The following is a 13,776-nucleotide window of genomic DNA, read 5'->3' as shown; positions in this document are numbered from 1 at the left end:
CGTGGTTCCTGGCAGATAACATGGCTTGACCTACCATATTACAGGCAAGTTGCTCTTATAACAAGAGAGCAAATTCCCTGCACAACATCCTTGTTGCTAAATCGGAGAGAGATGGGTTTGATGGATGGAATATTCGATGGATAAGGAATAGGCTGGATGGCTGCATCCAAAGAATTATAGTCAAGGGCTCAATGTCCAAATGGAGATCAATAACAAATGGTGTCCCTCAGGGGTCCATATTGGGGCTGGTAGCGTTCAATATCATTATTGATGACATAGACAGTGGGATTGAGTGCACCGTCAGCAAGTTTGCAGATGACACCAAGCTGAATAGTGTAGCTGATACACCAGAGGGAAGGTATGCCATCTAGAGGGACCTTGATAGGCTTGAGGAGTGGGCCCATGTGAACATCATGAAGGTCAACAAGGCCAAGTGCAAGGTCCTGCACATGGGTTGGGGCAATGTCCAGTATCAAGACAGACTGGGAGATGAATGGATTGAGAGCAGTCCTGTGGAGAAGGACTTGGGGATTGTGATAGATGAAAAGCTGGACATGAGCTGGCAATGTGCTCTCGCAGTACAGAAAGCCAACCGTATCCTGGACTGCCTCAAAAGAAATGTGGCCAGCAGGGTGAGGGAGGTGATTCTGCCCCTCTACTCTGCTCTGGTGGGACCCCACCTGGAGTACTGCATCCAGCTCTGGGGTCCTCAGTACAGGAAAGACATGGACCTGTTAGAATGGGTCCAGAGGAGGGCCACAAAAACAGCCAGAGGGCTGGAACACCTCTGCTGTGAAGAAAGGCTGAGAGAGTTGGGGTTGTTTAGCCTGGAGAAGTGATGGCTGTGGGGAGACCTTATTGGAGCCTTTCAATATTTAAAGGGGACTTACAAGAAAGAGAGAGAGAGACTTTTTGCCAGAGCCTGTAGTGACAGAACAAAGGGAAACATTTTTAAATTTAATTAGAGTGGGTTTAGATTGGATACAAGGAAGAAAGTTTTTACAGTGTGAGTGGTGAGACACTGGAACAGGTTGCCCAGAGAAGTTGTGGATGTCCCATTACTGGAAATGTTCCAGGTCAAGTTGGATGGGGCTTTGAACAACCTGATCTAGTGAAAGATCTTCCTGTCCATGGCAGGGGGGTTGGACTAGATGATCTTTAAAGGTACCTTCCAACCCAAACCATTCTGTGATTCTATGGTCTATTTACATACAGAAGGTTTTTCTCTGTCTTTGAATCACAGGCGCATTTAGGTTGGAAGGGTATTTTTGAGATTCTCTCATCCAATCCCGCTACTCAGGCAGGTTCAACTACTGCAGGTTTCCCAGGACTGTGTTCAGTTGAGTTTGGAATGTGTCCTCAGATGAAGACTCCAAAATCTCTCTGGGTAACCTGTTCTGGTGTTTGACCACCCTCACACTAAAAACTTGTTTCCTCATGTTCAGAATTAAATTCCTATTTTCTAATTTGTGCCCATTGCTTCTTGTCCTGAGCACCACTGAGAAGAGTCCGGCTCCCTTTTCTTCATCCCCTGCCATCAGATTTTTATACACATTGGAAAGATCCCGTTTTGCACCAGGAAGTGCTGTTATGATCCCAGTAAGAAAGGCACTCCGAGTCTGCAAGGTATCATTTAAAATAGTATCTATTAGAGCTAACACTATAAAGAGAGAATAGTATAGACAACCTTGCATCCCTTTAGACAGTGGGAGCCCCGGGTGGTGTAGCATTGAATGGACCACTGATCCACATGCAGCATGCTGGGTAGTCCCTGCCGGTAGCAGAGACTCTCACATTTTGGTCATTCGAGCTATAATAGGACTTTCTTACAAGGAAACAGCTCTGTTCATTATTTCTACCGGCAAAGAGAAAGGACATCCACATGAGAACTTCCTGGAGTAGGTAAAGGCAAGACCAGGCAGGTGGCCTAATTGCTGGTACCCAGTGGGAGTTGCCTGTGGGCTCTGTTGCAATGTGCTGGCTGAGTTCATCCTGCGGCCAAGGGGGTTGTGCAGCACAGCACAGGCCTGGGCTCACTCCAGTTAGCTGTTGTGTGGATCACTAACACTTTGATGTACGACAGTCTTCCGGTCAGGATTGCTACAGGTCCTCCATGGTCCAGAAAACCTGGTAATCTTGATATATTAGGTGTATTTCAAAGCCGGCATGTTCGGCTTGGTTTTCTGTGAGCTTTAATGAGAAATGATTTAATGAGTTGGCATACACTTGTTTAGGTATTTGCCTTTTTCATTAGTAATAAAAAATGCTTAGCACATGAGGAGCAGTAACGGTGTTTGTGAGGCGACAAGTCGATGAGGTGCTAACAGAGTCATAAAATGGAAAAACAGTAAATATGGGTTAGAATTAAAATATCCTACCTTAATATTTTAGCTAAGTATTTATTAAATATGTCTGTGTAGCAAGAAGTTTACAATTGTTTTTTATAACGCCTTTAGGCTGTTGCAGAGTATTTGCAGTGTTGGTCATGAGTACTGAACAGATAATTTAACTGGCATTTGTTATGTTGTCTTTTCAAGTAGTTTCCTGTAATATTTCAGACTACCACAGAATACATAAGAGATGCAAATATGTGTCTTCCTAATAAGTAGAAAATGAGTTCTTTTTCATGTACACCAAGAAGAAAAATGTTTTTTTGATCTAGCAATAAGTTATTTTGTATACTAAAATGAAGTTTTCATATCTGATTTTGACTCAGGTAATTACTAAAAACAGGGCGCTAGATATCATTTCCAGACCTTGTGTGAAAATTTGCATAGTGCTCTATCTGCATACCTACTGTCATGTTATTGGCTTAATCTTCTGATAGAAATTTGCTATATGGTATATTTCAATATTTTATTGTTTAGCAAGTTTTTCTAAACTCTGTTTTATAAACACTTAGATTTATGACTTCCTGGCATGCTTTTGATTGAGTGGTCTGAATGTAATGTTTCTTTAGCTCCATTTCTACTGAAATGTATCTTACAGAAATTCTCTTACGTATTTGCACAAACTGAAAATTCTTTCCTTTTCTTTCCACAGGATAAGAAGTGGGTTCTCAATCATGAAGATGTCACACTGGGAGAATTACTGGGCAAAGTAAGTAATCAAGTGAGCTAAATAACCTTTAAATAAGTATATATTAATCATTAAGCCTATACATTTCCTATTTGCCTTATCTTTTAAATTACTGTACTATGCAATTTTTATATCAATTCTTCTACTTTAATACACAAGACAACATTATGCTTTAAACAAATGTAAATCACATTTACTGGTAAGTGATACAATGTATGTGCTGAAAGTCTTTAACTAGCATACATATTTTTCTCTTTTGGAAGGCTTTTAAGCTGACTGGATTTCGATAAAGCGCAATGTGGCTGTTGTACATTGTGTAGTCTTACAAAGTATGTTGTTGCAAAATATAAATAAAAGCATATAAATAAAGATATTTATGTTTATGTATTTATGTATAAAAATTATGTATTTATGTATAACATTTGCTATAATAAGATTATTAAATCAGTATTTGTTAAAACAAATGTTTGTTGCTTTAGCATGATTTATTGAATGTTTGGTAACTTCACAATGGCATATGTATTAAATTAATTTTTGTGTAGTGTAGTTTATATCACAAATTCCACTTAGGAGCTATAACTCTTTATAATCAGCTAAGCCCCGTGCCTCACTTACATTTTTAGCACCTTTACACCTACATAGACAGTTGTGAGTGCCACTCTGGACACAATGTTCCAAAAGATTTTCCAAAAACTGAAAAAATAAGCTGAAATGAGGAGGAGACAAATGAAAGCAATAGTTGTCTTCTTACTATGGTACACACTAAAAGAATTTATAAACTGTCCGAGAAAGGGGGGAATTAAATACTGTCAGAAAACTCTGTTACCCAGGATAAAATCTCTTTGGCAGCATAACATGACAAAAGTATTATCTGCCAGTAGACAGAGCTGTGTCTGCATAAAATGCAGGTACTGTGACAACTTCGCATTCTTAAACACAGTAGTATCAAGAGAAAAATAAAGATGTTTCAGGCATTAAAAAAGCTTTGTCTTGCTAAAAAATAAATATGAATTAGTCTTGATGAGTAGAGACAGTTAAAGCAATCTGAAATTGGTTAATTTAGTAAACTGAATTTACATGTCCATTGCATGTTTTTGGTACAAAGCATTTTTAAGATTTAATAAAGGTAACTTAGTGCTTAAAAGTGATTATAGATGGGTATGTTCTTTAAAAAAAACAGAACAAAACTTTCTTGGAACACAGTATAAATCTTTTATGCATCTATCTCTGAAAAGATATAGTCAAACTAGAAAAGATAATGACAGGACTGTCAGCATCCATATGAGAAAATGGTAAATAAACTAGAGCCGTTCACCATGGAAGTGAGAAATCTGAGGGTCTATAAAATGTTGAGTGGCCTGAAAAAGATGAGGAGGAAAATCATGAAAGCTTAATGCATAAGAGGAAGAAAACTTTAGAAAAAACAAAGATTTTCCTTCACCTCAGGAGTGAATGGTCTGTTTATTTACTCAGTATTAATTCTATAATACCCCACAAAATGAAAGTTAAATGAAAGGAACATGTTATATAAAAAATCATATATGTATAATGATAATTAAATATTTTAAATAAGGAAAAAAAGCATTTTCAATACTTAAGTAGCCCTTAAGGTGGGTTCAGCTTTCACTGTTAAACACTTCTGACCAGAAGGCTAGAGGAAAAGTGTGTTGGGAGTGACTCAGGTTCTTACCTTTGGGCACCTCATGCCATTTTTGACATCAGAAGTAGTGTCCTGGCCTCTAGAAGTGCTATTTTAGAAGGGCAGATTGCTGTCATAGATCCTGTGCATTGCTTGCCAGCTGTATCTTACTTATGCTAGGATATATAAAATACCGGAAACCTGTGTTTAGGCCTAAATTTCTTTCCTTGTTACTAGCAGCGCATTACTATTTTCCATCTGTGAGTTTCTTTTTTTTTCCTTTTCTGTCTTTTTCCTTTGGCAATACAGTGTTGAAATGCATGATGCAAAGAAATCTTCATCACTCAGGAAAGAAAGGAAAACATTTTCAGTAGAGTTTTGGTGTTTGTTGAAGTCACGTGCAGCCCCCGATACCAGGAAACAGAAGTGGAATTTTGTGGAAAATTATCTTGTGGAAAGACATAGATTTAAAATTGAGTTGTATTTATTCTTTGGGAAATACAAAACTTAACTAAAAGTATGAGATCTTCAGGTTTTGGGGTTTTTTTTCTTCTCTTGGGTTTTTTCATTGATACCGGTGTTTTGTTATATACCCTGCAATTTCCTTCTTCCTTCAATTTGTGTCCTAATTAATTTTCCTTTTGTTTTTATTTAAGTAAAAAATATATCTGATGGAAATTATTCTGTGGTCTTTATTATTTCAGTTTTCTTCCATGAAAGCTAAAAAAAATAAACAACTTACCCTGGGGTATGTTGTTGAAGACCTAAAAAATCTGATTATAAAAGGAGCTACTTTCTAAAGTCTTGTCCAAATGTGAGGCCTTACATACTTGCCTTTAAACAGCAGTGCTGAGCTTAGCTTTTAAAAAAATTGTGGATCATGTAACTTTTTCAGGGCAGACATGACAATATATTTTTTGCAGTGGTTTTAATTTACAATCAAAATTAATATACAGTGTTTTAATTTTTCTTTCTTGTATATGTGAGAATGTTTATGTTATTTTGATGTGTTTTGTCCTAGTTTCACAGATCATCTTTTGGTCTCCTACAGACTGCAAGTTAAAAACTATTGATAAAATACAATAGTGTGAAAATGAAAGAGTGCAGGAATAAGATTAAGGAAAAAGAGTACTACTGTCAGTGTTGACTTTAGAAGTTACTAAGAGGTTTTATGAGAAAATTAAACAATTAATGTATTTTTTTCTCTTTCCAGCAAGGTCAAAATAGAACTCATATGCTATGTCCATATAATAGATGTACTATGTCTATGTGAACTGCATTGTATTAGGGGCAGATACTGGAAGAAACTCTCGTTTGGCTTCATAAAGACATTTCAAAGTTCCATTTCAGTTACACTAGCTGTCTGTATTATTTTTCTGGAGATTCATGAAGATTTTGTTTACTTAGAATTATTTTTTTTCCCCTGATTTCAGGGTAATTTTGGTGAGGTGTATAAGGGAACATTGAAGGATAAAACTCCTGTTGCTGTAAAAACTTGTAAAGAAGATCTTCCTCAGGAATTGAAAATAAAATTTCTGTCAGAAGCCAGGTAGGTTTTCTAAATTTAATTGAAATATAATTGTTGTGGGGGGGTTTTCAAGTTTTATTACTAGATGGATTTACAAAATCTGACCTTCAGAAAAATTCAAAGAAGCAGTAGTCAAACTTTTTCCTTTTTTTCTCTCCTTCAGTACATTCCACAACTGTTGCCCTAGTAACTAAACATAGGCATTTTTAATGTGTGAATGCAGTAGCATCTGCACTTGCTGAAACTACCTCTTCAGTCAAGCAAGCTCTGCCTATAAAACACACTTTTGTTATTGTAAGTGCTTTCATCTAGAACTTCTTCTAAGATGTGCCAAGAGGATTGGGATAAGAACACTGGAAGATGCTGTTAATTTAAATGTGATTATATCAGTCACAAGTCCTACCTTACATGCATGACTAATAGAGCTGATCAAATGTGGCTAGGTTACCATATAGACTCCATTTAGTAATCTTCTCTTTGTAAGAAGAGTTCACTCCAGTAGAGATGTTTTATGCTGTGTCAGGCAGCATGCGATTGCATACTTACTTTTCAAATGACAATCGTGCCACAATATGCTAATATTCTGAATATAGGCTGATGTAGATAGGTAGGTTCTGAGACCTCAGGATAGAGGGGTATACTGAGATAATTTCGCAATTGTCTAAATTAACTTGTTCCCTCTTGCTGTGAAGCTTCATATGTTTAAATTTTTACTCCCAAATTACTATGATCAATATGGAAAAGTAAAAGATACATGTATCTTTTAAAATGTAAATTTAAAATGTAAATTTAAAAAATGTAGATAACATTTAGAAAATGATGATCAGCCACCCTATCTATTGAATAATTTTAAATGGCTCATAACTTGGCAACTGCAGAGATGTTTCATTTGTTAAGCAGCCTGCCACTCATGGAGCAGTGTTAGTCTGAAAAAAAATGAAATGTGGTATTTCTCACTAAATATGTATGTACCAGGTAGGTTAGTATTTTACTCTTGATCCTAGGATAAAAGGGAAAAAGTGGAGGTGCTTTAAGTCAGCAAATAGTAGAAGAAACATTTAAGTTACAAGGTCTCTGTAGAATTCTTCCTTGCCCTTCATTTCACTTATAAATCATAGCATGCTGGTTTAGGCTGCACATGTTCTTATTAAAGTATTGTGTAAGAAGATGAGAATGTTTTTGTTTAATTTCCAAAATTAAAATTGCAGTCCTTCTACTCTTTTAAAACTTACTGTATTAATTAATCTCTTAAAGTAAAATTGGAATGAGTGTGCATTTGAAAAGTGCAGCAGGAAAGTGTAGAGGCATGCTGTGCGTGCTTTTTTGATGTAGCTCTGCTTCTGGTCCACCACTGAAATGCTATTTAATTACAAGGGTTCTTGAGAAACTGCAAACCTGTCAGGCCATTTTTCAGTTATTTAGACAAATGTTATGTAGACAAATGGTAAAATTACAATAAGAATAATACAGTGTTCAATCTTCATTTATTAGTAAATCAGTATGCCCTCCATTTCAAATGATGATTGATCTGTTACATTGATTATTTTTTTTCTTTATGATAACAGTAATGACATGTTCCATTAAAATAACATCAAGGTTTTAAGATATTTTCCTATAATATTTAATCAGTTTGTACGATAAAGTTTATTAATATAATAAATTTACTGTGTGTTTTGCAGAATACTCAAACAGTATGATCATCCTAATATTGTAAAACTTATAGGAGTTTGCACACAACGACAGCCTATTTATATTGTTATGGAACTTGTTCCAGGTAATTTTTTTCCCTTTTTATTCATCATATTTTCATAGGTATTGTTTCCATAATGTAAAATGTATTGTTTTCTATTTGTCTGTATCTGCATTCTTATGACTGATCTCAAAAGTCACCTGTGTTGTGAATCTTTGGAAATATTAGGTTCTGTTAGCTTCTTTTAGCACCTTTATCATTCTGGTTCAGGGTTTTCAGAGCCTAGGACAAGTTGTTGAAACATACTAATAAAATTTGAGGAGGAGTTAGTGAGAGTCTTTCTCTATTAACATGCCTGTTTTGCATAGGGTCTATCAAAAAATTCTTCTGTCTCCTGGCTTTGAATTTGCAAGAAACTTCTTAATTCTTCCCCTGTTTTGCTGGTCCGTAAGTCCTCTGGCTAGCTTCTGTTCTTGCCTGCCCTCATAAACACTGTACTGTGTTCAAGCCGTCACACTTTTCCATATTCTTTTAAACCTTGGCTAGCACACCGTGAGACTGACCAAATCAACTAGAAATTATAACGATGCCAAGAAAGACAAAACACTTACTTAGTTCAGAGAAGCAGTGGTTCTGATGTTACTGGTTTTCTGTTTTCTAATGGCAAGTTCAGATGAGATTACCTAAAATAATAATTATTAGTGCTCTGACTTGGTATTTAATGCTGCCCTTTGAAGAACAGAATAGCGGTAGGCTTGTTGACTTGCACTCAACTCTCAACTTTCTCAGTGTCTGCTATGTCTGTGTTTTGTCTTAGATGTGTTTATGCTTGAAGGTGTTTAAGCAGTTTAACTCTGACATTCTTTTTAATAACCAAAAATGGCATGTTTTAGCTTAGAATTGTATTCTGTAAATGTATGGCTGAGAAGGCGTGTAATTAATAAATGTCTGACAGTTTTTTCCCTGAGGAAAAAATGAGAAACAGCTCCATGAAATGTGGGATTTCTCCTGTGTTTTCTGAGTTCTATTTAATGCTTGCACTTTTTCTACCTTTTTTATATCCCAAATACAGGTAGGCTATACACTTACTATGTCTTTGGAGACTGCTACGATGTGGCTCAGTAGTGGCTAATTCTGCTTTTCATTCCAGATTCAGATTTCAATTCAGAGTCTTAATTTGTTCAGGTATTAAAAATTTATTTTGAAACTTAGCACTTTAAGTAGCGAGGTGCTACTCTGTTAGTGATTCTGTCATAAACTGTCTCTGCAGAGAAATCTTTTTCCTTTGTTGCAAATGGAAGTGGGATTAAAAACTACACATCTAGATAAAGTCATCAGTGAAAACAATAGAGAAGGTGGCAGATGCATATTTCATCCATTGTTACATGCAAAAATAACCCAGTTGTTGCCAACAGATAACAGAGAAATAAAACAAGTTGTCAAAGACAATTATCCTTTTGTAGGTCAATCCCTTTTCTTGGTGTGTGTGTTTGTGACATGTGTCCTAAACTAAGAATCACATTGATAAAGAAATTTCAAGATGGGTGATGTAGCAGGGATTGACTGAAATAATAAGTAAGGTAGCAGAGCATGGTGCAGATACATGGCCAAACTGAAAAGGTAGATGAGTATATGTTAATGAAAAAGACACCAGTAATGAAAAAGAAACTAGTATTCATTTAACTTGCTGTTGGTCATACTGATCTCACTGTATATGTCCACCCAGTGTCAATCCATCATAGATTACTCCAGTACAGAAAGACTTGGTTGTCTTTTTCGCAATCCACCACCTGTCAAGAAATGAGGAAATATCTTAACGTAATCTGTATGTGTATTATATAAATTCTCTTTAAGGGATGCGTATGTGGAAAAACACATCCTATCTCCCTGCCGTTGGCTGAGTTGTTAGGGGCCAGGTCTCTTCTTTTCTCAGTCTTGTCCTGCAGGTCTTTCTGCAGGAACCTCTACAGGTGGGAAGGGGAGGAACATCCTGTAAGCAGAATGTGGCATCTTTTTCTAGAGCTGGTGCATGATTCTTACATCAAGTTAAGAGAGTCCAGTAAACTGATGAAAGACAATTTCTTCTGAGGAATCAGAGATCATAACAAATATTTTAACAAAGATGTGTTTTACAGCTGTCTAATAAAATATACCCAGTGATGATCACGAGATAAGCTTCTTTCTTAGATTTGAAAGAATGTATATCAGGCAACATGCATTTTAATATAGGAAAAAAGCTACTGGAATATTTTTTAAAGAGCTGACTTCTCCTGTTTTCCAGGTAAGTAACTGATACTCTTGACTGAGTAAAGAAGTATAATAAATAGTTTCTCTAACTACAGAAGAGCATATTCTGCCAACTGTTTTTTATTCTTTGTGAGACACATACCACAGATAAAAATCTCAGTAAGTTGTGGTGGGTACCTACTAATAAGAAACTTCCTATCAGTGTTCTAAAGACCACTATTTGGGAGGTATGTTCTCGTTTGTGTAGGACAGTATTTATTTATTGTATAATTTAGATCTTTGGAAATATTACGTTCTACTAGCTTTGGAGTGGAGTGAGCTCCACAAATCTGTTGTGAGTTTTTCTGTAGCCATTCAAGACAACAGAATTTGCTGAAAGGTGTCTGAGCTCTGTCTTCGTTTTCCTCCTGACAAGATATTACATGGTACTTTCTTTAGCAATAGAGATATATTGTGAATGTTAAGATGTTTGTATTTAAAGAAACATCATGGCTGGGTAATGTTTCAATTTTAATAACTCAGATTTGGATCATCTTTGGTTACATATGAGTTGTTTCTTTACAATATATTGTTCATTTTATGGGTTGCTTTTGATTTATTTTTGGAATCTTGAGTTCATGTTATTCGGCCATGGCTGGAGAGAATTTCAAATTGTTGGGATGATTAACAGCTTTTGGGCAATTTTACCTTTTGCTGATTTTCACAGCAGCTGGAAAATGTGTGGGTTTGGTAGCCTCTAGTACTGCGTAATATGCAACACTGTATTTGTTTTATATATCACTGGATTTGTCTTCAAAATTACACAGCAAGCTGTTTTAAGAACCATGTCATTCATGAAGACTTAGGTTGTTTATGAGTCTTGAATACTGGCTTTAGTACAAGAGCACTGATGAAATCTTTGACCTATTGGAATTTTCTGCCTTTATTCAATTAGATTATAGTAGATTATTATATTTGTATGCGTGATTAACTTTATTAAAATGGAGACTTAAAAGCAGTGCCCTGGGTCTTAAGGCATACTATGGTAATCAGCTTCTCCAGACATCTCTGAAGATAAAAATAAATCCTGATCTTTTAAGAAACTAATAAGAAACCCCCAATCAGTATTCTAAAGAGCGTTATTTGGGAGCAATGTGCTTCTAGTTTGTGTAGGACAGTATTTATTTATTAGATAATCTAGATTTATTATTGCTTTCTAAAAGCTATTCTTCTAATTGATAAAAAAATAAACTAATTAAAAAATTACCTGTCATGTATAAACAGAAGCTAAAATGCATGTAAAATGCAGTAACAATGTCCTTCATATATACACGGAAAGTTAGATGTATAGAAGAGATGTGATGTAACACTGCCATTCAGAATTCATGATGAGAGCTATTAAAAAATAAAATGAATGATTTTTGAAATCCCAAGCAAATTGTTGTCCCTCTTCTCCCCTCACCTTCCCAAAATTGCCAAGATAGCCATCGAAATTGAGTCAGTGAGTCCTTAATATTTTTTCTTATAAACATTTATATATTTGTAAGTTAACAGAGATCTCTAGAAAAATCTTTATTTGCAGGCTTATGTTATGCCAGCTAGCTGCTGTGAAAAAGCAATTTAGCAAAGCAGATGGTTTTAAAATGTTGATTTGTGATTGCATAATGAATAAATTTGTAGTAACCTTTAAAGCGCTCTTGCAAATAATTAATTTTATTCTTTTTTACCTAAATGACATTGAAATATTAACTAAAAAGAACTAGTGCCCAGATCCTTACAAGGGTCCAATGCCGAAGTTGCTGTGTGGCTTCTGAACTGCCATATAATAAAAATTAACTTGAATTTTACAGTGACGTAGTTTTTTTCTGTGAATTTTTAGTAGAATAAGAACTGAAAAAACAGCTCTGTTTGGAAATGGTCTTTGTATTGCAACATTTTGTTAATGGAGAACTTCTCATAGAGATTTCCTCTTCTTCTTTAGTAGCTATGACTCCTTCTCTATGACACCTGTAGTTACCAGTGTGAAAATATTAATACTGTTAAAAAGAAGGAAAATTTGAGGAGCACAACACCCATGCATCTATATGATGATTTTTTGCATGCATTTTTTGTTCCTAATAGAAGGTGGGCTTTTATTTCTCTGTTGCTGTGCACTTACCTTTGCTCATATTTTCTGATTTCATATTGCTAGCTTCTACTCTTCACATTCTATTTGGACTCTTAATTTAGGATGGGCCTGAACAACATATATGCACGTCCTCTGCACTCATGCAGTAAGTCAGATATGCTGGTTTCTAGATACAGAGGCTCAAGTAATCTCAGCTCCCTGGACATGTGGTGTGATGTGTTGAGCCAGAGAGCACATGATGTGACATCCAGAATCAGTGTAATTTCTTGTAGAGTTCTCTGCACAGTGAGCCACACCATCTAATTTGTTGAGCATTTGCTGATCATCTGCATAGCATATGTACAGTGAGTGGGATGCATCCAGAGGAGGACTGTGTTTTGATAGCAAGCTGTTATTCAGTTAAGGAGCCTGTAATCTTGGTTTATGACCCCGAGATTTATCTTGCAGCAATAATTGGAGAGAATACAGTGGGTAAAGTCTCCCTACTGATTCTGACTCCAGTGGGGCTACTGAATAGAGAAAAACAGTATTTGAATGCCAGTTTCTTTTTTGTCTCCACTGCCCAAAGGCAGATTTCAGATGGTGTTAACACACAGCTAATGAGAGCTCCATGCCAAAAAGACATGTTTTATTTTACAGTACAGTGAAATAAATCTTACAGTAATTGCAATATCATGCAATGAATTTAAAATCCTGCATTAAAGGAATAAAAATTATTCAGCTCAGCTCTAGGAAAAGCAGAGTACAACTCTCAAGTTGATGTATACTGCCCAGGATTTTCATAAACTTTCAAAAATTCTGCTTAGAAAAATTAGACTATTGGAACCTGTTAGTATTATGAACTCTGATAATCATATAGGTTGCTATAAGTTATTTTCTTTGTAATATTCTTCTTTTTTTCCTTACTACTTTATAGAAATGTTGGCTGAGATGGTTTGATAAGGTTTGTTGCAAAGGTGGTATTTGATGGAGTTTTTTTCTGGTACCTTCTGATCTAAAAATACAAATACGGTGTTACTTCATAACTTAATACAGTAACTTTTTACTAATCTGTTGTGATACATTTGAAGTACTCAGTTTATCCTGAGAAAGACAGAAGTTAAAGTGAGAATTGCTAATGAATTCTGGGAAAATAAACCCCGTATGTTGAGATTTGCCAAACGCTTGATGTTAGTATGGAGCCTTGAGTTTGTATTGTCATATGGACTTGACTAACCTGACTGAAAAGTAATGTAGTAAAGGTGGTATACTACTCTTAAAATTGTTCAGTGAGGGTTGCTGCATATTTGACACTCTGCCTTCACCACAGGAATTTTCTAATGTGGATAAGCCTTTGTCAGGGATGGTTTCCAATATGAGGAACAGTAGAACTTTGTGTAAAAGTATGGTTTATAGTACTGTGTAAGAAAGCATGTAACTTTTCTGTGATGCCACATTAATCTAAAAAATTGAGCGGTTTACTCATATTTTCTGGGTTAATTTATTCA

At 35.6% G+C, this 13,776-nt stretch overlaps 1 protein-coding gene across 7 annotated transcripts in view; it reads left to right on the top strand.

The window, feature by feature from the left end:
- FER (FER tyrosine kinase) overlaps nt 1–13,776 on the top strand; it is a 202,338-nt gene that overhangs the window by 121,793 nt on the left and 66,769 nt on the right. For all 7 annotated transcript variants that reach the window (XM_087741585.1, XM_087741584.1, XM_087741581.1 and 4 more), the window contains 3 exons: nt 3,043–3,099; nt 6,151–6,266; nt 7,925–8,019. In XM_087741585.1, the coding sequence (XP_087597711.1) occupies nt 3,043–3,099; nt 6,151–6,266; nt 7,925–8,019 (268 nt within the window). The remainder of the gene's footprint in view (nt 1–3,042; nt 3,100–6,150; nt 6,267–7,924; nt 8,020–13,776) is intronic.

Source organism: Nipponia nippon, unplaced genomic scaffold (genome assembly GCF_047370975.1).
Source record: "Nipponia nippon isolate SJK-2023a ecotype South Korea unplaced genomic scaffold, ASM4737097v1 scaffold_8, whole genome shotgun sequence".
Taxonomy (NCBI): domain Eukaryota; kingdom Metazoa; phylum Chordata; class Aves; order Pelecaniformes; family Threskiornithidae; genus Nipponia; species Nipponia nippon.
Note: the sequence above shows the minus strand (reverse complement) of the source record. Positions and strands in the feature narration are given on the sequence as shown.